Source organism: Sebastes fasciatus, chromosome 4 (genome assembly GCF_043250625.1).
Source record: "Sebastes fasciatus isolate fSebFas1 chromosome 4, fSebFas1.pri, whole genome shotgun sequence".
Lineage (NCBI taxonomy): Eukaryota > Metazoa > Chordata > Actinopteri > Perciformes > Sebastidae > Sebastes > Sebastes fasciatus.
This window is the reverse complement of record NC_133798.1, coordinates 26,739,109-26,767,077: the sequence shown is the minus strand read 5'-3', so window position 1 is coordinate 26,767,077 and position 27,969 is coordinate 26,739,109. Positions and strand designations below refer to the sequence as shown.

General features: G+C 41.6%; 2 protein-coding genes across 8 annotated transcripts in view; one reads left to right on the top strand and one right to left on the bottom strand.

The window, feature by feature from the left end:
• The window catches only part of shank3a (SH3 and multiple ankyrin repeat domains 3a), a 241,574-nt gene extending 221,897 nt beyond the window's left edge, over positions 1-19,677 (top strand). For 6 of the 7 annotated variants that reach the window (XM_074633234.1, XM_074633235.1, XM_074633239.1 and 3 more), the window contains 8 exons: positions 16-151; positions 4,131-4,211; positions 4,387-4,410; positions 4,828-4,955; positions 5,278-5,383; positions 6,087-6,613; positions 6,707-8,814; positions 14,576-19,677. In XM_074633234.1, the coding sequence (XP_074489335.1) occupies positions 16-151; positions 4,131-4,211; positions 4,387-4,410; positions 4,828-4,955; positions 5,278-5,383; positions 6,087-6,613; positions 6,707-8,814; positions 14,576-15,137 (3,672 nt within the window). In that variant the 3' untranslated portion in view covers positions 15,138-19,677. The remainder of the gene's footprint in view (positions 1-15; positions 152-4,130; positions 4,212-4,386; positions 4,411-4,827; positions 4,956-5,277; positions 5,384-6,086; positions 6,614-6,706; positions 8,815-14,575) is intronic. The other variant, XM_074633236.1, reaches the window with a different exon arrangement.
• Positions 19,678-20,688: 1,011 nt separating this feature from the next.
• On the bottom strand, positions 20,689-26,618 carry rabl2 (RAB, member of RAS oncogene family-like 2). The gene is made up of 8 exons (XM_074633249.1): positions 26,036-26,618; positions 24,852-24,881; positions 24,596-24,675; positions 24,386-24,465; positions 23,325-23,436; positions 23,027-23,124; positions 22,704-22,787; positions 20,689-21,774 (listed from the first exon to the last, which is right to left on the bottom strand). Exons 1-8 carry the CDS (start codon positions 26,140-26,142, stop codon positions 21,694-21,696), a joined length of 672 nt encoding a protein of 223 aa, XP_074489350.1. The 5' UTR covers positions 26,143-26,618; the 3' UTR covers positions 20,689-21,693.
• Between the last annotated feature and the right edge of the window lie 1,351 nt (positions 26,619-27,969).

Sequence of the window (27,969 nt, the reverse complement as noted above, 5' to 3'; positions counted from 1 at the left end):
TGTTGTGTCTCATAGGTAAACGGGGTGAATGTAGTGAAGGTGGGCCATAAGCAGGTGGTGTCCTTGATCCGGCAAGGGGGCAACAGGCTGCTGATGAAGGTGGTGTCTGTCACACGCAAACCTGAGTCTGAGGAAGTCGTTCGCAAGAAAGGTAAAGACAAAAGGATAAGCTCCTCTGTGTTGAATTCAAGATAGCTATAATGTAATTTTTAACATATAAAATGTCACTAAAAGGCATGTACTTATCTTATGTGAAATACTGCTTTACATATGTGCTTTTCGTAACTATTATTAAACATAATTAGTGTGAACAGTCATTGAGATATAACATGTTCCACTAATTATATAGTAATGGCTTAATTAAAGTATATTGTGTGCTCTCGGGGGTTTTAGCATAATTTCTCAGAGGATGTCTCAGTTTGATAATGAATTATATTACTATAATGTAGTAACGGAGACATGTGAGTTGGTTTCAATGTTCGGAGGACTTAGGAAGATATGTGTGTGTTTTCTGTTGTCAAGGTGATTTCTACCACGTTTCTCTGCTGTAAATTCATGTGGTTTCCATGTCAACCACGGCTCGCCATTACTCAGCTCCCACACAGTTCTGGCACTATGACCTCAGGACTGTGTACACTGCTATTGTGTGTGTGTGTGTGTGTGTGTGTGTGTGTGTGTGTGTGTGTGTGTGTGTGTGTGTGTGTGTGTGTGTGTGTGTGTGTGTGTGTGTGTGTGTGTGTGTGTGTGTGTGTGTGTGTGTGTGTGTGTGTGTGTGTGTGTGTGTGTGTGTGTGTGTGTGTGTGTGTGTGTGTGTGTGTGTGTGTGTGTGTGTGTGTGTGTGTGTGTGTGTGTGTGTGTGTGTGTGTGTGTGTGTGTGTGTGTGTGTGTGTGTGTGTGTGTGTGTGTGTGTGTGTGTGTGTGTGTGTGTGTGTGTGTGTGTGTGTGTGTGTGTGTGTGTGTGTGTGTGTGTGTGTGTGTGTGTGTGTGACCTAGTTTCATTGGGACAGTACTGTATCAACTAAATCCTGCTACTCAGAGCCTTATGGTCTCTCTTAATCTCTCTCTCTCTCTCTCTCTCTCTCTCTCTCTCTCTCTCTCTCTCTCTCTCTCTTTGTGTCTTTCCTTATGCGTGTCTCTTTTAAATAAATCCTTCTCTAGACAGTGACCATCACTCTTCTAGCTATTTCAAGTTGTATCTTTACTTGATATGGCTAATGCCAGTATTTACAATTTAACATTTTAACCAAAAAAAACATCTTAGTACCTTTTTTTTGGCGCTTTGAACCACATGAAATGGTCTTCCTCAGCGGATTGAGTTCACTCAGTTAGTTGTCATAATTTATTAAAGCTTAAAGTTTGACATTTTGAGAAATATGCTTAGATGAGACGGTCAATACCGCTCTCATTTCTGTCCGTTAAACATGAAGCTACAGACAGCAGCTGGTTAGCTTAGCTTAGCTGGAAACAGAAGGAAACCCTTTACTGTGTCTCAAAAGCTGCCTACCAGCACCGCTAAAGCTCATTACTTAACATGTTATATCTTGTTTGTTTAATCCATACAAAATCCAAAGTGTAAAAATTACAATTTGCTGTTTTAAAGGGGATTATGTGACTATTTCTTGGCTCTGAGAGGTTGCCACGTTGGTTTTTATTTGGATTAAACCATCAAGAATAGGTTAATTAATGAGCTTTAAAGGTGCTGGTAGGTAGATGTTGTTACCTTTGGACAGAGCCAGGCTAGCTGTTTCCCCTTGTTTCCAGTCTTAATGCTAAGCTAAATGAGAGACGTATCAATCTTCTCAAATTGTATTGCTCAAAATGTCTATATATTCCTTCAACATAATAAAGCCAGGAATTTAGCATCACCCTGGTTTCCTCGACAAAAAGCCGATAAACTAGTCCGCTGTAAAGGCGGACGAGTCGGCGGGATGACGTTTAGTAGACTCATTTAGCCACTTGTTGTCACAAAAAAAGTTAAAATTTCTTAAGCCTGTGTTAACCACAGACCTTATTTCAGGATCTAACTAAAAACCCACTCAAAAAAATCCATTGACTTCGAGACGACGGAACCAGAAGTGCTAAATTGTTAACTAATTTCCGGGTGTTAGGACTCATTTCTGTAGCACTCTATAGACTTTTTCCTTGCTCCCTGTATAGTACGGCATTTGTGCAATATAGCACCATCGTGGTAGATGTAATGGAACTACATGAAAATATGTCGGAGTATTTGCATTTATTCGGAGTGCCTCTACCTTAGTGGTTCTTGTCCATTTATTTTTGGTCTCTTCTGTTCCCTAGTCGTTGTCTTGGCTTATCTCTGCTTGTGTAAAAGCTGCTGAGACCACAGATATTCGGCAAGTGATAATGAGGCTGATTGAAAGGAAAATGGCTGGATAAGATTCCTTTATTGTAAATCGAAGAAAAGATGGACAGACTGATTCAAGTGCTGCTGAGATACAGTACAGGCAGTGCAAACAGCTGTAGACAAGATGGAGCGTGTGTAGTGTTTCAGAGCCGAGAACGGGATTCTACCCTCCAAACTTCTCCTTAAACGCCTTCTTTTTTTACATCCTGAGCTGTGTCGAACGCCCTCTCCCCGCCGCACTGCTCCTCCGCTGGGACTCGCTCTGCATATTGTGCCGCACCTTTGCAAAAAAATGCACAGCAGACGCATGCTCTCACACACACACAGAGAGAGAGACTTGCAGGCAAACACACATACAAAAAAACACACATTCTTTGCACCATGCGAGGCCTCACTACTGCCACCGTTGCCATGGTGACTACACTGCATGTTTGAATTAAGCATTACATTACAGCAAAAAGCATCTCTCTCTCCCTCTGACTCTGACTCTGTTCGTCTCTCTTCCTCCGTCCTCCTCCTCCATCTCCTCTGCTCCCTGCTACTGTACCAGAATGTGCAGACTGGTGAGGAAATGAAGATGTGTGATTATGGACTGTACCCAGGATGGCGTATGTACACTAGATCTGCAGCTGCAGCAGGATAGGTAGACTCTAGTAAGGCACTAGGGCAACCATGGGATTTAGAGATCGCTATCGCTCTACAGCAGTGCATTGAGTGCTAGCTGGACGATCTCGGATAGAGTGAGCTGATCTACTTGCGTTGTGGGATATTGATAAGAAACTTGGGTTTGTTATAGCATGGAGAGGCTGCTGCTGGATGTGGCTTTATGATCTGTGTCCGACTGCATGGCATTACGTCGTTACTGCAGACTTAACATGCTTAAATACATGACCACGTTATTTTTAATTTGGTTGATTACAGTGTTTATTGTAACTTGATTTTGTAGCTTTTATTGAAACCTGTAACTGTCGTTTGCATCCGGAGCTGGCATTTGTTAGATGTGTTTTACTGCTTTGAGTGGGACGATAGCAGCCCAGTTGCCTTGTGTGTGTAGTAGGATTGGGAGGCTCCCATGGGCTTTGGGGTGTAAAGTCTGCAGCGCATCATTTTCCTTAGCTGTTGAATTTACTGTCGTCTCTTCGTCTGTCAGCCCACATGTCATTATGTCCTCCCTCAGGGAGTTTTCCCCGCGTGTCTGCATGTGGTCCCGCATGTGGGAGGATGTGCATGTGTGTGTAAGCCGGTGTGTCAGCGCGTCTCTGTCTGATACACACCTGCTACATCCCAGACAGGCAGCATATTAAAAGTAAGATGGACGACTTTCTCCCTCTCCTTGCCACACTCATTTTACTCATTCTGCCTATTGTGGCAGACAAATGCTGTTGTTATGTGTGTAATGGGAGGATTCAGAAAGCTAGGGATGCTACAGACTGGACTGAGCTGTACATTTACTGCCTCTGGGCTCCTCGACAGAGAGGAATTCTTGCAGCACAAAGACTAGAAAACTGAAAGTCTTGGAGACAGACTGACAAAGTCATCGGACCAACAGAGAGCGAAAACATGAAGAAGTCGGGCTCCAGTCGTAGCCTGAACAAGGTCCTGGCTAAGTGCGAGCGGTCCAGTTCGACTGAATTTGACCAGATCAAAGCAGTGAAGACGGGATGGGCTGGCCGTCTGGGGGACGCCAGGAGGGCACTGAGCCGCAAATCCAAAGGATCTTCATCCCCCTCAACTTCATCCTCAACACCATGCCTTTTCTCCACAGCTCCCCCGCCGCCCAAGAGAGCTCCCAGCACCACCCTGACACTGCGCTCTAAGTCCATGACCGCTGAGCTGGAAGAACTGGGTGAGTGCCAGATAGCTGGCGTGCACACTCCACACTCTCGTCCTCCTTTTTAGTCAAATTTTCCGCTTTTCCCTTTGTCATTAAAACTTGTCTCCTAACTTTTAGAATAGTCACTTCTGTTGGCTTGTTCTTGTCATTTCCCCTCCTCTGCTGACGCTATCTTTTTCTCACCAAGCTTCTGCTCGGAGGAGAAGAGGAGGTGAGTCTGAGGCAAGACAATTGACACCTCTCTGAACGTCATAAAGATGATTTATCACTGCTGTTTCAATTTAAGCAGTGATGATTTAGAGCTGAAGAGCAGAACACTTGACCTATGTGGACCCTCTTTCTCCATCTTTTATCTTTTTTTCTCTCTCTCTGCCGCTTTCTATTCTTAGTGCTCGCTCCCTAGTGGCCATCAAGGAAACACAGTGAACTTGTATTGAGATAGTGCAGTGATTTTGTACAATACCATAGATGCATGACCTCACGTTGTAGTGTATAGCTACATTTTGGAGATGCCTTTTTAATCACAATTTGTATTCTCTACTGTGTTAGCAATGTCACAAATGATGAAACTATGTTTCCCTGGTGTTATGTCTTAGTATTTAGTTCTGGCTCATTTCCTTCTCAACAGATAGGCTAGATGAGATGTTGGCGTCCCAGGAGTCTATCTTGCGTTCTCAGCCCTCGGAGGCAGATTACAGAGCAGCTACTGTCAAACAAAGGCCTACCAGCAGGAGAATAACACCAGCAGAGATCAGTGTGAGTGCACCTACACACAGCAAGCTGGCAGACAGCATATGCCAGTACATATAAACTCAATCTGACGCATAATACTCAAATACACCTGGGCTAGGCAGCGCTATGCAACACTGCATTGCATGCACTGCTTTGTGCTACTTTGTTGTTGGTATACATTGTTTAGGAGTTTTAATGAAGCTTTAAAGTCTTACTTGTCCACTGCACAAATAAAGTTCCTCGCAGAAAGATAAAGTAATTACATTTTTTATTTTTTATTTTTTTTAATTAAAGGCATTAAAACTGTTTCATAACACAGTAAATTCTCTGTTTTGCTGTGCTGCAGTCACTGTTTGAGAGACAAGGGATGACTCTACATGGAGGTCTTCACCCGGGCATTGAAAGAGGTCACATACCACTACCAAAGGGGATGTCCAGGACCAAGTCTTTTGGTAAAACAATCACCCATCCTGTACATATTCAAATAAGGTGAATGATAGTGTATCTTATGTGCAGTATGCTTATAGGTAATATATAGACATGCAGAGAATATAAAATAAGGAAGCTTCATTCTTTCTTTTTTCTTAAAATTGCATCCCTACACCCACAAAGAATAGCATGTAGACCGCAGTATAACAAATACTGAAAATGAAGCTGCATCGTCATCAATCAAACTTTAATTTCCTGTTGACAAGAAGTACAGATTAACAGACGTTAACATGCTTACAAAGATATACATTGCATTACATGTTCAGAATGTGCATATGTTATATCTTATTGGATATCCACAGAAACAGATTCGCAGAGCAGATGCTCAAGTACAGAGCCTATTTCAAAAGTAGATATACACATACATTATTAATACTCTCTGTATTATTAAACATTTTCCTGTTCGCAAGTACACTCTTTAAATGAATGTTGAATTAATTGCTAAATAAGTAAAAAATAGTAATAGTTTTATTGAAATATTGTATAGCTTGGTTTGAGACACCTGATACATTATTAAATGTGTGAGTTAACAGATTTACAGATGGATGCATTGCAGTATGTTTTTCAGGGAGCAGCTGTGGACCTGCTAGGCTGGTATAAAATGCTCCTGTTTCATGAGCTTACTCCCCGTCACTAGAAGATCTGTGCTCTTCCCTCCCTCATCAGGTGCCACTGAGGAGGATCGGCTGTCTGCCCTTGCAGGCGAGCACAGATTTCCCCGCAGCTCCTCTATGACAGACTCCCTCCGAGACCACTCACAGCCCCATCCCATCCCTCCACCTCCACAAACAGCACCTCCTCCTCCTCCCTACTACCTAGACACTGGTCCTCCCCCAGCCTTCTGTCCCCCTCCTCCCCCATCTAGGACCCAGAGTCAGGGCCATGAGCCTGGGGGACGCTCCAGCTTCAAGCCCTCCTCCTTGGACCTGCCTTACGAGGCCGCTCAGCGGCAGGCCACACACCTAGAGAGACAGAAGAAAGCTCGCTCCATGATCATCCTCCAGGACTCTTCCCATCTACCTGTAGAACCTACAGATATCCCCCGTCCTTCTGCTGCTACTCCACCTGAGCGAATCAAAAGGAAGGGTCGGGTTATTGACAACCCTTATGCTAATGTGGGTCAATTTAGCATCGGACTGTACACACCCACCAAGCCCCAGAGGAAGAAAAGTCCGCTGGTGAAACAACTACAGGTAGGTTACATATTGGGTTTTGTTTTATTTACTTTCGTGTCAAAGACCCTCAAATTTTGACATGTTCGGCTGATTTGTTTTGTCTTACTGCAGGTGGAAGATGCACAAGAAAAAGCTGCATTAGCTGCTGCCCACTCCCGAGATAGCTCACCCTCAGGACGACACCCATATGCCCATGGACACTCACACACCAGCCGTGCAGACTACTACCAGCAGCAGCTGATGGCTGAGCGAGAGCGTATACGTGCCCAGGGAGAGATGATGTTTCAGGGTAAGGGCCCCTTCGCCGCTGCAATAGCTGGAGCAGTGAAAGATCGCGAGCGTCGCCTTGAAGAACGGAGGAAATCCACTGTCTTCCTTTCTGTTGGGACCATGGAGGGGGCGTCTACCACCAGCTCTGACTCCCCCTCTCTGACTCAGTCTCACTCCATCGATGAACGGATGCTAACCCGAGAGCTGGGACAGCTGCCTCCTCCTGCCTTGGCCCTGAGCCCCTCACCTAGTGGGACCACCTTTATCCACCCGCTCACAGGGAAGCCCCTGGACCCCAACTCTCCACTGGCTCTTGCGCTGGCCGCAAGGGAGAGAGCACTGACCTCCCAGAGCCAGTCCCCAACTGGCAGCCCAGAGCCTAGGACTAAACAGGAGCGGGTAGGCCAGAGCGTAATGTTCATTGACCCTCAGACCAAAGAGTCTCCACATGGGGAAGGGGCACCTTCAACTCCTCCTTTTTCACCTAAAAGCGCCAAGGCAGCGGGGTATGGAGCCCCCCCGGCATCTATTTTAGTTCCCCAGCCCACCAAACCACAGTGGGCCTCATCACCATCACCTGTATCATTCCGGCAGGAGATGGAAGCCAGAGTAGAGGAGCGGAAGGAGGAGAAGAGACTAGAGGATAAAAAAACTATGTTGATCAGTATTATGGATACATCGCAGCAGAAGACAGCAGGGCTCATCATGGTCCATGCTACCAGTAACGGCCAGGCCGTCGGGGTGGGTTCAGAACTAGAGCAGACGCCTGCCCCAACGTCCACGGAGCCCAGCAAATCTCCAGTTCCACGGGCTAAATCTCCCAGTCCTACGGTCTCCCAGCCCCAGGCCCAGCTACAGCTCCAGGCCCAACCTCAAACTCAGCGTCCTGCCAGTCCAGCCCAAGAGAAGAGTCTGGCTCAGGGAAGCTCCGAGGAGGACGTGGATCCGTACACAGTGACGCTGCCTCCTGCAATGTTGTCCTCCAGTGACGAGGAAACTAGAGAGGATCTACGTAAGATTGGAGTTGTTCCACCACCAGATGAGTTTGCTAATGGGCTGCTGGCGCAGGCACAGGGGACACCAGTGTCCCCGACTAAACCTGCCTCTTCTCCAACCACCTCTACAACACCAACACTCCAAACTCCCTCAACCCCAACAACCCCAACAGTGACCCTTAGCCAGCCTCAGCCTCCCCAGCCAGCACCTCCACCCAGTGCAGCAGTTGTCTCAGGGAAGCCCTCTGACCCTCTGGAGCCCCCGCCGGTGGGCGAGTCTGGCTCTGCGGCTGACTCAGGCGTGGAGGAGGCTGACACACGCAGCTCCAGCGACAGAGAGCGAGACCACCATCTCGAGACCACCAGCACCGTCTCCACGGTTTCCAGCATGTCCACATTGTCCTCAGAAAGCGGCGAGCCTGCCGACACACACACCACGCACACCTCCTATGCCGACGGGCAGACTTTTGTGCTCGACAAGCCGCCAGTGCCTCCTAAGCCCCGACTCAAGTCCCAGATAGGAGGCAGTAAAGGCCCCGTCACCTTCAGGGACCCTCTGCTGAAGCAGAGCTCCGACAGCGAGCTGCTATCACAACAACAGGCTGCTGCCCTGGCTGCTGCTGCAGCTGGAGGAGGCGGGCTGCCCTCAGGTGGTTCAGCCTCAGTGACTGGACTAGGCCCCACCAAGCCGCGCTACCTCTTCCAGCGGAGGTCCAAGCTGTGGGGGGACCCAGTGGAGCCTCGGGGGCCAGGGGTGGGGCTAGGTATCGGGAGTTTGGGCAATCTTGGTGGGCTGGGACTGGGGCTGGGTATAGACGAGGGAGCAAAACCATCTGTTATGGGGGAGCTCAGTTCACGACTACAGCAGCTAAATAAAGACACTAGGTCACTGGGAGAGGAACCAATGGGAGCATCACTTGACCCGGGGAGGAAGTCACCTGTGGCAGGTGCCAGGTAAGAGAAAAGCTAGTAGAATGTACTGCAAAACTGTATTTAACACTGAGATACAGAACAAAAGGTTCCATTAAAAGTAATGATTTCAAGTTAAATTGATATCTTTTACTCAGATGGTGGCAGAGACAGAGAGAGTCTAAAGCAATTCCAGCGCCCAGCATGAATTAAATGATTAAATTAATGAAAACTGCATACTTGTCAGACATTGAGTTTAATTCTTTTCTCTTGTCTACCAACATTTTGTATTACTCTTTATTTAGATCAATTTATAATGTCTACAGTCGATAATCCCTCTCGTTTTGTGCACTAACTGGAAGAGGAATTGCAAACATAGAAGCATTTATTATTTAAAAGCAAACATTTAATAGACAACCATTTTGAGTCTATTTTAGTCCTAAATCTGATAGCATTTCTCTGGAAAGGGTGATACCTAGAGGCGGCTGCTTTAAGTTTTATTTCTGTGCATGATTCGTTTTTTACTCACATTTTAAAAACATGCAAATTAATCCACATTTAAGCCGCAGCACTGTGATGGTAAGCGGTAATGAGATCAGAGGTCACCAGCATCGCTGGCATTAGCTTCCCTGACAATGTTAGTGTAACATCATTGCTAATATGTGCTGTACCTTTCTATGGGTCATACAGTAGGTTGCAACATCAGAAAGTTAAAAAAGCAAATATGAAGCATAGAAAAGAAGCAAAGACGAGCTTTTCTTCTCACACAGCGACACTAACTGAAGCATCTGAAACACAGTGCTGTTTTGTCTGTTATCTGTGGGTTTCTTGTTTTCACATCATACCTGAAGGTACAATGAAGTCCTTTATATTTCTGCAGATGTGAGGACACCGAAGAGAGTAAACCTTAAGGTTATAGCCCCTAGGGTAAACTTGAGCTTTTTTTTAAACACATTTTTTCCTAACAAGCCTATCAACTAATCCCATTGAAAGATAACAACCCTTTTATACATTTTGTTTCATGTACTTTCTTTTAAATATTATATGTTACCTTGTTTGCACCACCGGATTTATTCACTTGCCGCAGAATGAAATTTATTTAAAAAAAAAGAATATACAATATTTGGCCATAGTGCTGTGTTTTCAAGACACAGTAGATATATATTAGATATATACAGTAGTACAACAATTGATGCCTATGGTCTCGGGTCTAAATAGCTCCTTGTTTCCATAGTTACAGCTGTACTCCTTGGCCTTCTGTTAAGTGATCTGGGTTGTTAAGGTAGTGTGTGTGTGTGTGTGTAGTAGTAGTAGTAGATTATCTGTTGGTGCAAACAAGGTAACAGCTTGGAGGCATGCACTTCCTGAAAGCCTCTCCTCATCTCACACACACTCTGTCGGGCTCTAACCTTTGACCCTGCTAGCAGCTGCCCTTCCAGCTTTTCCCAGAGTTCTTGTTCAAATAATACATAAATACATCCTTATATCCACATCTCTTTGCAGCCATCACTGATATCACTTTGATAAGACCAGAAATGTTCCTTCTATTCTTATCATCGCCTCCCCCCCCCCCGCCCACCCCACACAGTAATATCAGTGATAACCTCAAAGATTTAAGGATGTATTTTCAGAAGTATTTGAACACGACTGAATTATAATGGTGTGTCACGTTAAAATCCATCCCCTCATGATGTTGGCATTAACAGCCATGTTAACGACGCGACTACCAGACACAGTCCTGACCTTGTCAAATGTTGTGAGGAGTAACTGTCAAATAAATGTCTTCTCGTTTGATCTACTCAGGATTTGGCCCGGTTGTGTTTTTATGGGTTTGGCAGGTTGCAAGAACAAATGCTGTCATTCTTTTGTTTGTCCGTTGTAGTTTTACTCTGTCATGAAATTGACACTAATCAATGTTAATTTTAACGTGCCGTTCAGGAGAGTCCTTCATTCACAGTAATTTATCAGTCTGGATCTCAGAATGTAGCTTTCAAAGAGCTCAGGAGGAGTTTCTTCTTATTTTGTCCTCATTTCTGTTCACTATACTTCACTGCTGATTAAGAGGAGCTGAAGAGATATATTCTTAGATTTAGAAGATGTTAGAATAGACTTTCCGTAGTCCTCTCGTTGTATTGACATGGGCAGGAGGAGCTGACCAACTCCACACAACTGAAACCAGTGTGCTTCACCTTTTTGTATTTCCATCCAGCTGTCAACTAAATTAGTTACATAGCCGTCTAATAATGGAAAACCTTTCGATAATTGATCAGTATAGGGCTACTAGTTATTGGCGTTTTCAGTTGGTAGAATTTTGTAACCATAACTGTTGTCCTCTACGTGGGAGTGGCTGTAGTTTGGTGTCAACAGAAGTCAGCTGCTGATGCAACTTGTTGTTGCTTCTGGACATGTTGGATGCAGAGTTTACCTCCATAAATGTATCAATGTCATGTCCGTTTTTTTTAAAATGAAAACAATTGTGTAAGCATAAAGTATTCTGTATTGTAAAAGCAGTATAAGCATGTTTTGTAGTCCCATCCCTTTACCAGTATAGTACTATTATTAGTAGTCATAATCTGGTACCAAAATAGTTTGGGTTAAAAAGCTAATTAGTTCGGGTGTTTTTAAGTGGGGTTGTATGAGGTACTTATCCGTAGTAGGTGTATTACTTATAGTAGATGACCGTTGGCGTGTTGGCAGTATCGAGAAACAGACAGGAGTACCGACACCAGAGCAAAGCAAAACAGTGCTGTGGATGGGGACGGCAGAAAAACATATTTTAGCCACCTAAAAAAAAGTGTACGCTATATTTAGAATATTTTCCATCAGCGAACGGAACTATCTATACTGTTTTTGTCATCTGAGTCTGTTGGCTTTGGCGAGACCATAGATAAGCTTCACTTTCAGTTCAGTTCCCTGTCGGAACGTAGAAGGAAAGGGGCTGTCTGTCGGCAGAATGAAGCGCCGAAAATATTCTAAATATAGCGTACACTTAAACGGATATCGATTTTTTTAGGTGCCTTTCTTTAAAGTGGCATAAATACATTTTTCTGCCGTCCCCGTCCACAGCACTGTATTGCTTTGCTCTGGTGTCGGTAAGTACCTCACACAAACCCCCCTTCAAAACACCCAAACTATCACTCCACAGACAGTGCGTTGCCTGGGTGACCACAAATGAAATATGAAGTCACCATGTGACATTGAGCCAAATTCAGCCATCAATCATCGGTCCGTACCTCAACAGCATCATGATCCCTGGATGGAACAGGTGACCATGATATCACACGCAACATATCATGTAACACTCGCTCATGATTGGGCTCATCCTCTCCTGAGATAATGCAATCAAATTCATCCCCACCACATCCATCCCGACAGTTGATTGCCCTCGGCTCTGACAAAAATGATCATGCACACCATTATTTCTCTCTCTCTCTCTCTCTTTCTCTGCCTCTGCATTTTTTTCCTCCTCACCTACTGGAGCATTTCACACGTAGGCATCCCAGCACCCTTAACTGTAATATTACTCCATCACTTACCCCATCTACTGTGTGCCCCATTTAAACACCCTCCAAAAATCCACACATGCTGCTGTATTTTTGTCTCTCTTGTATCCACCTCGTTCACATGCTGTGTCTCATAGCTTTGGGTGGTTTAGAAACCTGTGGTTCTCATTTTATTTCATTTGTGCTCTTTGGTTTTTCTGTTCCTCTCCGTTTATGTAATTTGCATAACTTTGTTTTTGTTTTTCAGTGATTGTGTTGAGGATGGCCATGGTCCCTGACTGTCTTGCTTATTGGACACTGTAGGTTTCTTAAACCACACTAAAACAGAGCAGAATATTTATATATAATAATATATTTGCAATTTGTAGTTCTTGATTATTAAACACACATATATACAGCTCATACGAATGTAAATTAATAACTACGACTTGCACTTTTTATATATATAAATGTGTGTTTGCCAACAAGAATAGTTCTTTTAGTCCATCATTTCAGAATAAAAGCAACCACAAAAGTCAAGGGACATGTGCCCGCCTTTTATTTGTTTGTTTGTTTTTCTTTTGTTTGTGCAGTGTTTGATATGTGAATAGTGTGCTCATTTCTCTCTCATGTAGCCCACTGGTCAGACCGTCCAGTGCTGAAGCCTACTCTGCTGTGTTTGCCATGCTTATACATCAGTAACATGCACACACACATAAGTACATTCATGTACTCAACACTCGTACACACACGAGGCGTGTCAAAGACAGCAGAGCCGGCTGAAGCGGACTATACGTCTGGTTGGCAGGCTGCGTCTCATGGAGTGATGCTAACATTCTCTCCCATTGCTCTCTCTCTGCTCACCTTGCATGCTCCGCCCTGCTGCTCTGATCTGATTGGTCTAGAACTGACTGTGCGCCCAGGAGGGCAGGACGACTGTGTAAGTGCGCATGGAGCTCATCTCATATCCGTCGGCTCCCTGTAGTCTGATCATTTTTTTTTTCCAGCCTGTGCGCTGCCTATAGCTACCTTTGTTTCATTACACTCTTTAGTCTCCAAACACACGCAGTAGAGGGAGAACATGTGCCACACCTGTACACGAGACACTCACTAACATGCATGAATGAAACAGACACCATTGCACCGACTCTCACCACATCTAGGCCTCTCTTTTCTTCTGCTTCTCCCTGCTTGCACCGAGCCAGACAAATCTTTCATGTTAGACTTAATCGCTAATCCATCACCTCTTCTCCTTTCTAACCATCTTTTCATCTCCATTAGATCAGTAGTATACTAATTAGCCGCTTTTAGACTGTTTCACAAATTGATGCTATTATGTTTTTTAAAAGAGGGTGCGGTGATACTGGATCAGATTCTTACTGGTTAAGAATTATTGCCAGATTGTGCTTGTACAATCTGTTAGTACCTCTTCATGCCGCAGATGGTAAGATTGGGTTGGTTGGCCACTGAGATTCCCAAAAATGGTTGACTTACTGCATTGAATGAAGTGTTAGCTGCACTTCAGAGTAAATACGCATTTGCTTGATTAAATGAAGCTAAGCTTTTGGAAAAAGATGCTGCTTTGTGTACCTTTAATAGACGTGATTAATGTCACCTGTTGTCTTTATACACTAATATTAAAAAGAAAATGGCAATTTAACTGTACGTAATTTTCATTGAGAAGTAATGTGCAACTGACTGCTGTGTCTAAATGTAGGTGAATGTGTGTCTGTGTGCATGTTTGTACTGTACTGAATTCAGTGCTTTCAGGTTAGTGCTATCTGCAGTTTCAATGTGAAACACTAAATCTGTTTGATTAATCTAATTCTAAACCTTTTGCTGTTTGTGGGTCACAGTGAAGCTTCAGGGAAGCAGGTCGTATGCCTTAACAGGAAGTAGCTTTTGATTCAATTTATCAGATGAAACAGACTTTCAGTAATGGTCAGACGGAGTATCAGTGAAAACTTATTCTCAAATGCTGCCATATATTCCCTTTTATAGTTGTTTTACTTGAAACGGTGATGCGAGTCCTCTGTGACGTATTCATGATTGAGTAGTAAACAGATTTGAATCCAAAACTGTAAATAATCTCAGAAACCGATGAGTTCAGTTTGCTGCTTTGATGTTGCTGTGATGTGAGACTAGCTTGCCATTAACCTCAAGCCTACACTAACTTAAACTTTAGAAGAACGTACAGCGGTTAATACATATAACCCAAAGCTTGGTCTCCTTTCCTTCTTCTTTATTTTCACTTTTGTTCACCTTCATCTCCTCCGTTAACATTCCTGAACCCCTCTCTCTCTGTCTCTGTCTGTCTCCTCCAGACTTTTCAGCAGCCTAGGCGAGCTCCACACCATTTCTCAGAGAAGTTATGGCACCACATTCACCATCCGCCCCGGCAGCCGTTACCCCGTCACCCGACGCACCCAAAGCCCAGGTTCACCTGATCGGGACCCTCTCGGACGATTCTCAGGCTTCGGCCTACCGACCTCACCGACTACACCGCCGCAAACCATCCTCAAATCCTCCAGCCTCAGCCTACCCCAGGAGCCTAAAGAGGTCCGCTTTGTAATGAGGAGCTCCAGCGCCCGGTCCCGCTCTCGCTCCCCGTCCCCATCACCTTCCCACTCCCCCGGGCTGGGGTCGCCACTTTTAGCCCTGCGGCCCTTCCACCAGAAACCCCTCCACCTCTGGAATAAGTACGACGTCGGAGACTGGCTGGAGAGCATCAATCTGGGGGAGCACAGAGCGGGGTTTCAGCAACACGAGATCGAAGGCTCTCACCTCCCGGCTCTAACTAAGGAGGACTTTGCGGAGCTGGGAGTGACGCGAGTCGGACACCGCATGAACATCGAACGAGCACTGAAAATGCTGCTAGAGAGCTGACCCCTGCCCTGAGACACAGCAACAGACGGAGAAGGAAGACGAAGGCAGAACGGGCAAAGTTGATGGAAGAGAAAAAGATAGAGGCCGCTCCTCTTTTACTCCGGCTGCTTTCATGTTCCGCATCACAAATGTTTACCTGTGTACCTTTACGTTCCCGTTCTGCATTAACACCCCGCACCTGGCACTGCACTGAAGAGGAGGAGTCAACACATTCTACTCGGCCCTTAGCGTCTGCCCACCTCCTTGCCTGCAGCCAATTAGATCAGACCTCAACATGGGCTCTGGTCGTTCTTTGCCGAGGAGAATCGCATGAGCTCCAATTAAAACTTTTGATTTGTGAAAGCTTCAGTTGTAACACCCACACTTTCTCTCTCTCGCTCACTGTTCCCTCCTCTCCTCTCTACCTCTATCCCTCCATCTATTAGGCCTCTGAAAAGCCTTTTGCAGTTTGAGTAAAGGAGGACGAGGAAGAATATTTCGTTCCAAACAGAAAGCTCAGTTGCCTTTCAAAATATTTATACAGAGATCAACAATGATGAACACAGGACTATGGATAGTGCTGACACCGCTCGGAAAAGTCGTGTCTTCTCTATACCTGCTGTTGTTTTTAAACCTAAGACTTTCGAGCCCAGAGGTGGAGCTCCACCAAGTAAACCACGGGAGAAAACCTCTCCGCCTTGGTACCCAGACTGTGCTATCTATTATATTTGGAGAATGTTTAACCAACACTCGTGGCTTTTTTCATAATCAATTTTTTGGTTTTCCAAAGGGAATATTATATATATAGGTATTATATAATATAATATATGTATCTAAATATAGCTTTCAGAAGAAAAGACAATGTTGCAAAGAGGAAATGTAATAAATTAATCTGCGCCTGTTTTTGGTTTTTAGTATAGAAGGCAGAGAGAAATCTTTATTCCACCAATAGTTTACTCATTTCTACCAATTATATACATATATATATATATATATAAATATATATTTGAAATTTTAAAAAAAGTATATAGATATAGATATGGAAATGAAAAGTTTTTGTCATAGGTATACAACTTTCCTTATGGTCACCCTTTCTTGAACCGTAGCATGACAAGTTGCATCATGTCTTGGACAGAGAGTTTGATGTTTGTTTTTATTTTCTTACGGTCTTCCTTCATACTAAAGGGCATCCCGTAATGTGAGGCTGAGACCCCAGCTGACACCCATCCCTACTGCTACAGCTACAGATCTCACTGGCGTGGTTCATCCTCAACAACACACAGTAAGGACCACGCACTGAGACGGCTAATTGGTAAAAGGGGCTCTTCATCTTTTGCCTTTTTATCACTCAGGGATGGAAGTTTGGGGCACTAGCATGCGGAGAGGTTGTTGTTTTATTACTATCCATTTCAATTCTCTTACCTGTGAGGACAATTTAACACCACCACAGTCTGAAAAATGTTAGACGGCTAGTAAAATTTCCATCCCTGTGACCCCCTGATGACGCTTCTCAAGACACTGGGATGTTTCTCGTCAACAGTAGAGAAAGAAATGATCACGGAGGATGGCAGTAATCTCTTTCAGATTTCATTAATCGTAAGTGTGTGAACCTGGCCAAATTAAGCTTAAACTGTTTTCCTTAAAAACCTACTTTTACCTGGAGTATAACCAACAACAACTTGTCACACACGGGCTTAAAAAGAGCTAGACATAAAGTCTGTGCCCTTCTGAAATGCCACTGTAGGAGCTGTGTCTGTAGTTTATCAGGCTGTGGGGATGGGAACGCCTCTGTGAGGTCTTAAAGAATATTCAGTATTTTACAACCTGGTAGTGTCTTGCAACATCGCTGCTTCCCTCTATCTCTACGACTTACTTTAGTGAGTAAAATATTATCATAAACGGTGGCAGCTGGAAAAATAAGACCCAGGTTGTAAAAACAAAACAAAAAAAAAACTGAATTTTCTTTTAACAATACAAAATCTGCAATTGTACTCATGAGTAGCTTCTGCTGGCAGTGAGAAACAGTGAGTTTTATTCAACAACAAAAAGCATTTTATCCACAGCTTTTCTCTAACAGACGGCCAGGTAATCTCTATTACCGCTAAAAAAAACCTCCGTACATCAGCAGCATCCAGTCAGTACGCCAAGGCAGCTCCACTTGGCGAGAAGTCGTGTGCATCTTTTCTGTCTTTTCTTTTAATGCTAGCAGTTTGTAAAAAAAAAAAACGGGTGGTGAATCTAACGTCGTATCTGGGTTGTAGGAATAGCACTCACTGCCTCACTGTGACCTCACTGATTATTTTACTTCTGACTCCAGTGTTACGGTACGTCCTCAGACTCATTTTGGACTTTTTGTGTTTATTGTTCTTTTTCTATTTTTATTTTTTTTCTTTCTCTCTTTCTGTGTTGATTTGTTACCCTCGGACACTGTGGGTAGATTTTGTAGCGTGTGGAACATGATACTTAAATCTTTCACTCATTTGAATTTTAGAGTGACAGAAGAAGAAAAAAAAGACAGAAAAAAATGAATATCCTGTCCATTCTCAACGTACTTACACTTGTAAAAATGAACGAAAATGTTCTTTTTTAAAAAAAAAAAAAATCACAAGCAATGTATATATGATAGATTTCATATAAATTTTTGAAAAACAAAAAGTATATAGATCTATATATGAATGTTTGGCATATATGCATAGTTAACCACCTGTGGAAAAGGTGAGCAGATTTTATTCTTTCTATGAACTCTTGAACTTTTGAACTCTGAACTATGAACTAGGGGAGGATTTGCACAAAACAAGGTGACAAGGTGCTAACATAAAAGCCACCCATCGTCCAAGCGCATGCGTGCATCTGGATTCCCCGAATCTCTCTGTGTGGTCGTTCCTCTTCACCGTGTGTGTGTGTGCGACTGTGTGTGTACGACTGTGTGTGTTTGCAGATGCTTGTTTGTGTCCATTTCTTGTGTGTATTTGTTTGAGAGAGAGACGATGAAGATGCACGTGACGGTGAAAGAGTGTGTGTGGTTGATTGTTAGGGTTTACATCTTTGGAGCTAGTCCACTAATAGCCTTACTGTATTACCATCAGAGATTCCCGGCAGTGGCTGTGTCACACAAACACACGCACACACACAAACACAAGATAAATGCACACACACATCCATCTTCTATAGATCGAACATCATTGTTCTGCATTCTTGTTTTGTACCGAGTGACGTCTTCACAAAGTGGACTGCTCTGCCCCAAAGGGAGAGACAGACAGACAGACAGACAGATTACCACAGGGTATTGAACGAAAACCATTGTCACATTTTGATATAACTCACCTTGTAACTGTGTAGGTTCAGCTTATGCAGTGTCACTGTTTTGTATACGCCCATATTACCAGATGGCATTCGCGCTCCTTACCCTCCACTCTGTCTGGCAGCACTCCTTTTTCCTTTTTCAGACCTTCAGTTTCTGAGTTTTGGATATGCTATATGAGGTGAATCCAGTGAGGAACAAACAACACAAAGGAAAAATGTGCCAAAAAATAACTTAACTTTTAACTGTATATTATGTCTTTGCTTTAGGACTATCTTAGTTACAGCATTCTTGAGCTGTTAGACTCAATAATATGGTGCCATCTCCTGGAAATCTTGAGAACTACAGACATTTGTTAGATCCTTCTGTGTTTCCTACAGGTGGAAATACAGTCACTGTTATTATTTTGTAAAGAAGCAGGCTATTGTTTATATTAATATACATACATATATATAATAGCCTGTGTATATCTACCTGTGAGCTTTGCATTAACATTTCTATTTAAATTTTGAGACAAAGTATCACAATTGCTTGATTTTACTGTGATGAAGGTTATTATCCAGCTTGGCTTACTGTTCCCATATAAATAGAAACACTCGAGAGGTGAACGTGTACAGTCTGGACTCACACAGGCTGGCCTGGTTAGAAGAATTAATGAATAACTTGGTCAGATGGTTGTGCAAGTTTAGCACGAATACAGATGCAAAATATAACGTGTAACGGACTTACACACCATTAGGTCAAATAAGTTGAGCGAAGGGTTATCTTTGTCTTATTTTCTAATCAACAAAGCACAATCTAAATAGTGTAGGGGGAGCAGTGTAACCTTTTTAAAAACCCACTGGTGTCCGGTCACCCACTGGAACCAGTGATCTTATCATCGAAGGGGTTTTTTTTCTTTCATTGTTGGTTTTCTCCTTGTTTGCACTGTGAAGTTTAGAATGGTGGATGTATCACTGCAACGCCTCAGCCTTGTCTCACACAGGTCAACTTCCCCTTCTCCAGGCAAATCAACTTTTCTCCCAGCGACTTCTGGACGCATATAGCATTAGAACCCCCCTTCCTCCTACCCTTCATTTTAATACATGAAAGCTCTAGTCGTAATAAAAGTTAACCAGAAGCTACCTAGTATTCTTCATGCAAACAGAGTAAGGGTGATAGTGAAGGTTGAGGCAAGATCTGAGATGTTGCCCAGGATATCTCCACCACAGAGATATATGTTTGTTATATTATGTAATAAATTTATAATTAAAACATGAACTGCATCAAAGTCTTGTTCCTGCTAATTCAGTGTCTCAGCAGTAAAAATTATATTCCAGTTAGTTAAAATAATTAATTGTGATTAATCGCGTGATTGTCCGTAGTTAATCACGATTAATCACAAATTAATCTCACATTTGTTTTGTATCTGTTGTACCTTAAAGGGAGATTTGTCAAGTATTGAATACTCTTATCAACATGGGAGTGGACAAATATGTTGCTTTATGCAAATGTATGTAAATATTTATTATTGGAAATCAATTAACAAAACAAAGCCGGTCATCGTGAAAGAATCCCCAACAGGGCGATGCTGCAGGTCTCTCATCGCCCTGAAGGGGTTTCTTTCACAACAATGACCTGCTAGCTGTACATTATCCCGCTTATCACACGGCTACTTACTGAAGAAATCAATATTTTGACCCAAAAACAGTCTGCCAGAGTCTGACATCAGAGCTGCGTCCATAGCAACGGTCTGTTACAGAGAAACTATAGACTGCAGAACGCCGTGATTGACCAATCAGAATCGAGTATTCAACACAGCCGTGTAATAATGACAAATATTGTCCAGAAACGCTCACAGGTACTGCATTTAGCATAAAAAAACATGCTTAAATCACAACATGGCAAACTGCAGCCCAACAGGCAACAACAGCTGTCAGTGTGTCAGTGTGCTGACTTGACTATGACTTGCCCCAAACTGCATGTGATTATCATAAAGTGGGCATGAAGGTAAAGGGGAGACTTGTGGGTACCCATAGAATCCCTTTTCAGTCATATGTCTGGAGGTCAGAGGTCAAGGGACCCCTTTGAAAATGGCCATGCCAAATGCTCACCAAAATTTAGCGTAAATTTGGAGCCTTATTTAATCTCCTTTGCGACAAGCTAGTATGACATGGACAAGGTTTTTTAGTTTCATATGATAACAGTATCTTCACTCTAGCTTTAAAAATGAGCCCGCTACAACCTAAAAATCGCAGGTTGAGTTAATGCGTTAAAGAAATTAGTGGTAAGTTTAAAAAAAAAAAACGAATTTGCGTGAATGCATTATCGCATTAACTTTGACAGCTCTAATTCCAGTGTGATTTATTTTGAGTAAATGCCACACAAAACAGTCAAATATAATTACAAAAAATATATATACATGATTTCTGTGTACAACATAATCGTCATATATAAACAATTGAATGATGTTAAATTGAGCGTCGCCTTCTGCCAGAAAACTGGTTTAATGTTCTTCATGGCAACATTCCTGCTAATATGAACGGAGACACAGCTGGCTGAGCATTTCACTTCCCAAAAGTTCAATACAGCTGATGTCTACTCATGCGTGACTGGCAGTTGTATCTTAATATAATGTGCTGAAGTTGACTACTTATTGCTCTTGTGCCTACTGCTGCTGGATCACAGCAAGTCGGAAAGAGACACATGATAACAGTTTTGGTTACATGGTACATTAAGTTTTCATTTAAAGGGTGCTGAAAACAGACTTTACATCATAAAATGAATGCAACAAAAGCAGCCGACAGATGCAGCTCCCCGCTGGCACTGCACACAACACTACACACAGATATCGAGAACAGCAGCAAATACGGCTCATAATCACACGTTCTCTTGACTCTGTGTGAGTTGGTTTTCAAAGCTTCACATTCTTATTACAAAATAAAACCACATACAGACTCATTGTAGGATTTTCTACTATTATTATAGTAGATATTATTAGACAAAGTATGAATGACAAATCTAAAACAGCAGCTAAATAAACTTGGTAAACAACACAATTCCTAATTATTCCACCAGGTTTATTTCCCTGCCAATGTTGCTGGACGGATGGAGGGCAGTGACTTTAACTAAAAGACGGTCTGCCAACCTCCAGTGGTAGAATTACCATCCAATGGTATAAAAGCAGACCACCAAAATGACATAAAGACAAACAATGTCCCTGTAGAGCATCAACCCCAGAGGAGGATAACTTATCCATGAGATGACAAGACGGTTTGGAGGATCTGTAAACATCCGTCAGTCCAACTCGGGACTCTCTGCTTTCAATCCGTCTTCATCTGCTTCTGAATTATCTTCTTTCTTCTCCAGGTCGAAGTTCTAGAAGATAAGTGCAACGAATTACATCAATACAAACATGTTTTTACTTACACAACTCATTTCAGCAACAAAGACAAAATAGTAAATTAGTACATGCATTTTCCACATGAACAAAAAAAGTAATTTAAATTGTTTTGGCGTTAATGAATGGGTTTTGAGTAAATCTCCGGGTTAATATAGTCAACAAAAACGAAAACAAGTCAGTAAAAAAGATTCTTAGTACACTGAAACTAAATAAAAATGATATCCTTTAAGAAAAACTAAACTGAAATAATATTGCCCGAGTAAAAACTAATAAAAATGAAAGTATATTCATTTCAGTTTTAGGTTGTTTTTTTAGCAGTAATATATAACTACCGAAAAAATGAGACCGCAGGAATTTCCGTTAAGTTGTGTGACATCTTCCTGAACCAGGAGATGGTGCTGTGGCTCAATTGCTCCACATTGGACACTAAAGTGGCTCCAAGATTAAACATTATGGCCATTCCTACACAGTTCTCCAACCATGTGTACTATTTTGTGTGTATATATAGCTACATACTTCTGAGACATTATAGCTGGCCCTAACAAAAACAAACTAAAACTACAGTAAAACTAAATATATAAACTATATCTAAACCTTTCTGAAAAACTGAAACTAAACTTAAGCTAGCAAACATACTCTGAAAACTAACTACAACTAAACTAAAATGAAACTGAAAAGACAAAACATCAAATTAAATAAAAACTGATTGGAACTTCAAAACTATTATAACCTTGGTAAGCATCTGAAGGACTTCTATTAAAAGGATGGCAGATTACAAACCAATTATGAGCACTTTTTATGTTTGCAGTAAGCCTCCTTTAGCTACGGTTGTATGAAATTACAGCAGCTTAAAAGACGAGCACATCGGTGATCAGACTGTGTTTTGGTATTCAGAGAGGTGTACCTCTAATTCTTGCAACACCTCATCCATGAAGTCGCTGGGGTTTTGCTTGTAGTCCACCGCTCTCTTGATCATCTCTCTGAACATCTGTTGTGACAGTTACAGTCAGAAACATCAACACACAGGGGCAGTTCAAGTGGTCTGGACAATTTATTAGATTAAACTGAATTATAGGGTGAATTAATTTGATTCTTCGGTTTATAAAATGAGCACTGTCAATCTTGTTGTAACCTCGTATATTCAGTCAACAGTAAAACTACTAATGAGTTTGAAATGCATGAAGAAGTGAACTTGGAAAAGCAGGAGAATAAAGAAGAAGTTCAAACCTTAACTACATTAGTCCCGTCAGCCGCTGATACAAAGTAAAATGGGAGTCCTTGCTTCTTCCCAAAGTGAAAGCTCCTCTGCGTGACCTTCAAATCAGCTGCAGATACAGAAAACAAACATGTTCACATCTGTAATTCTAGAGTAAATTGTGTTGGTCACACAATTAACCAAATGGATAGAGCAAATAGGCAATGTGTGCAAACTGAAAAATAAAAAAACATTATCGTGATATAACACTTACAACATTTAATACAATAAGAGCTGAATGTTCATTGTTGTGTGCAGTGTCAGACTCACCATCAATTTTGTTGGCCACCACACAACAGGGTATCTCCGGTCTGTACTCTCTCAGCTCCTTATACCAGCTGGCCAGATTCTTATACGTGATCTTCCTTTGAACATCAAAAACCTAACAGAAAGAAGATGAGTTAACAAAAGAGTTCAGCTTTATTTGCTGACAGTTACAGAGTTGCACCTCCTCAGTTTATCTGGTGCATTTCAGGAGTCATCTAACATGTCCTTGTTGACTTCTCTGTGAGAGATTTGCCATCTGCATCTTAAAACCAAAAACATGACTACATTTTTGAGAGATAAACCCGTCAAGGTCAAAGGAACAAGTTTAATATACACTAGACAGGTGGATCTTGCTCAATGATATATACGTGTAAATAACACATATTTTGGACCTTTTTATGGAAACAGTTGTTTAAGTAATCAATCTGAAATAATGTATTCCATACTTTTCTGTAGGGATGCACCGATCCAACTTTTTCAGTCCCGATACTGATAGTGATACCTGGGCTTTAGGTATTGGCCGATACCAGTGTTTAATTAATAAGCTGTATGTCTCACTGTGTGGAAGTGACTGGGGTCACTCTGTTATGTGTAAGGCCTTAACTTATACATTACTTTCCTAACTTTGTAAAACAAAATGCAACAAATACATAGATATAAATTTACTGAATTGTTACTTATTATTCAAATAATAAGTCATACACCAGCAAACTGGTAAAAATCTTCAGAAACAACAGGAATTACAATTCAGGTGTAAAACTTTTTAATGCAGCAACAAATTGGTCAAAAACGTAAACAGGAATTAAAATTCCAGTATATAATGTATATAGTATACAAACATAAAATTAAATTGAATAGATCGGCCCCATTGTCACTGATATCCGATCCAGCTATTTGAGTCAGTATCGGCCCGATATCTGATCCGGTATCGGTGCATCCCTACTTTTCTGAATACTTTTTATAGTTGTGCGACCTCCCTGCATGGCCCTGGCGGGTAGCGACAGAGGGCAGGCTGGATTATTACTGAAAGGCACCTGTCATAAAAAAACAAGAGTGTGTTTTACCATGATGCATGCGTGTGCTTTGTGGTAGTATGAGGGATGCATGCTCTGAAATCTCTCCTGACCAGCGGTGTCCCAGAAATCTGTGAATCAAAAAACAAAAACCATCCTTTCTGATTCAAGCTTTACATACAGAGGATTATCAACTGTGTAAAAAATTGATTTCCAGTGGTCACTGAGAGCAGAACAAAAAGCTGTTAGCACAATACATACCGACCGCTACTGTCTTGTTTCCTACAGTGACCGTGTGTTTGTAGAGAGTCAAAGCGTAGGTTGACAACTGCTGGGGACGACTGTAGAAAGAGTTAAGGATCTTAAAGCTTTCAGGACAGACAGTCTGCTGTGTTGGAGGCATGCCATCTTGACCTTAAACAGCATGTTCCTGTGCACACTGTAATGGACCATACAATATATGACTTACATAAATGACTGACACAGATATGGTTCATTTTAGCTGAAAAAAGGATACTATTCGTCCATGAGAAACCTCTCCATCAGCCTACAAGAGAGAGAGAGAGAGAGAGAGAGAGAGAGAGAGAAAGCAACAATAATAAGATAAGATAAGATAAGATGAACCTTTATTAATCCCCGGGGGGAAATTCAGGTGTCAAAGCAGCAAAGCTCAGATACAGAGGTACAGGTGTACAAAAAGATTATTAAACAATAAATAGAAATACAGAATATACATAGTGAATGGACATAGCGTGTACCGTCCGTCAATAAAAAAAATTATTGTACAATAAATAGATGTAAAATGTGCAGTCTATAAAATGGTATATGGGATGTAGTGTAAAGTAAGTTTCAAGTTTAAAGTGCACCAGTGGTTAGGAGAGGTGGTTGCAGGTAGTGCAGATAGATACAGATAGTCCAGATAGTGCATGTTTTAAGTTTAAGGTAGTGCAGATAGTGCATGTTTTAAGTTTAAGATAGATCCAGATAGATCCAGATAGATCCAGATAGATCCAGATAGATCCAGATAGGTGCAGATAGATCCAGATAGGTGCAGATAGATCCAGATAGGTGCAGATAGTGTATGTTTTAAGTTTAAGATAGTGCAGATAGATCCAGATAGATCCAGATAGATCCAGATAGTGCAAGATAGATGCAGATAGATGCAGATAGATGCAGATAGATGCAGATAGTGCAGATAGTGCAGATAGTGCAGATAGATGCAGATAGATCCAGATAGTGCAGATAGTGCAGATAGATGCAGATAGATCCAGATAGTGCAGATAGATGCAGATAGATCCAGATAGATCCAGATAGTGCAGATAGATGCAGATAGATGCAGATAGATGCAGATAGATGCAGATAGATGCAGATAAGTGCAGATAGTGCAGATAGATGCAGATAGATCCAGATAGATCCAGATAGTGCAGATAGATGCAGATAGATCCAGATAGTGCAGATAGATGCAGATAGATCCAGATAGTGCATGTTTTAAGTTTAAGATAGTGCAGATAGCTCCAGATAGATCCAGATAGTGCAGATAGTGCATGTTTTAAGTTTAAGATAGTGCAGATAGTGCAGATGGGCTGTAATGCAATGTTAGACAGGACATAACAGATAATATGCTGAAGAAAGTTACAAATATTATAAAACACAAAACAGCCACAAGGAGCTTACTGCAAGCTTTCTTCCTGTGATACTCACTTAGATTTACCAACAGCACTGTCTCCCAGACAGATGATCTTCACCTGCTCGTCTGAATCATACTTCTTCTGGTCCAGTTCAGGGATGCAGCCGACGTCTCCAGCCATCCTTAGTCTCACTTTAAACGTTATATCTGGGATGTGTGTGACTAGGATGAATGTATTAGCCAGCAAGTGCAAGTGCAAAAGTATCTTAGTCTCCTAGAGGAGCTATAGCATCAGATGGTCTATTGGTAATGAGTGTTAGCTAGCTAGCTTTGTGTGCTTCGTCTGTCCTCCTCATATCAATATAACAGATGCTAGCTGGAGCTGAGAATAGTCATTGATTACATTTGTCTTTTAAAGCTCTTATTTGTGTTGTTACCTTGACAACCTGAATCCCTGGAGGAGGCATCGACTCGGCTAGCTGAAGTAGCGTTGTTAGCATGTATTTAGCGACGTTATAAACGGTCCGTGTCCAGATGTCTGCTGTCCGTCTGGTGTACAATATGTTTATCTATCACAAGGACAAGTTGAGTTAGTTTTCACTAATCTTTGTGTTCAGATATTAACGTTAAAGGTTTGTGTGTTTCTTGATGTCGCCGACGGTTTCTGGTTTCTATGCAACGGGGGACGCCTGAAGGACCACTGACGTCATGCCTCCAAGGTGTCCTTAACAGGTGCCTGTCAAGAATTGGTGAGGTATTTTCTTTATTGAGGGACAATTTTTTTTAATGTCTTTTTAAGAATAAGCTGTAAGATAAAAATTTGTTTTTAACACATTTTACCGAATTTTGATTATGAATTACCATGTCATTATGGTAGAAAAATGTCATGAAAGAAAAGTCATAGTATTGTATGTCGAAAATTTATTTTTAAAAATGTCATAGTATATTATGTCGAAAAAATTCTTGAACAAAAGTCATAATATAGTATATAGAAAAATTTCATGAAAGAAAGTAATAGTATTGTAAGTCGAAAATTTATTTTTAAAAAATCATAGTATTGTATGTCGAAAATGTATTTAAAAAAAAGTCATAGTATATTATGTCGAAAAAATTCTTGAACAAAAGTCGTAGTATAGTATGTCGAAAGATTTCATGAATGAAAGGCATAGTAAAGTATGTCGAAACATTTTGTGTAAAAAAAAAGTCATAGTATAGTATCTCGAAAGATTTCATGAAAAACAAGTCAAAGTATTGTATGTCGAACATTTTTGTAAAAAAATGTCATGAAAAAAAAGTCATACGTATGTCGGAAAAAGTTATCGTGTATTATGTCAAAAAATGTTGTGGAAAAAAAGTCATAGTATAGTATGTCGAAAATTTATTTTTAAAATGTCATTGTATATTATGTCGAAAACATTCTTGAACAAAAGTCATAGTATAGCATGTCGAAAGATTTCATGAATAAAAGGCATAGTAAAGTATGCACTTCTGTTACGTCATGTAAACAAACCACATAGGCTACCTATCAGCCATGCACTCGAGATCAGACTGGAGACATAACCATTTATCTTCCTAAGGCGAGCTCCCTCCATCCAGCTGTGACCTTATTTCGTTTTTTGTAGTGAAATGATGATGTATTGTATTGATAACTCCACATTTCAACCTTTTATCACTTTTTGCGACACACTATACTAATTTTTTTTTCGTCATACTGTACTATGACTTTTTTTTCCCACATACTATACTATGACTTTTTTTTCGACACACTATACTATGACTTTTTTTTCGACACACTATACTATGACTTTTTTCGACATTCCATACTCAGATTTTTTTTTCGACATCCTATACTATGAATTTTCTTCCACGTACCATACTGTGACTTTTTTCTACATACTAAACTATGACGTTTTTTTCAACATACTGTATTATAACTTTTTTCGGCATACGATTTCAGGAAAAAAAGTCATAGTATAGTTTGTCGAAAAATTTCACAGAAAAAAGTCAT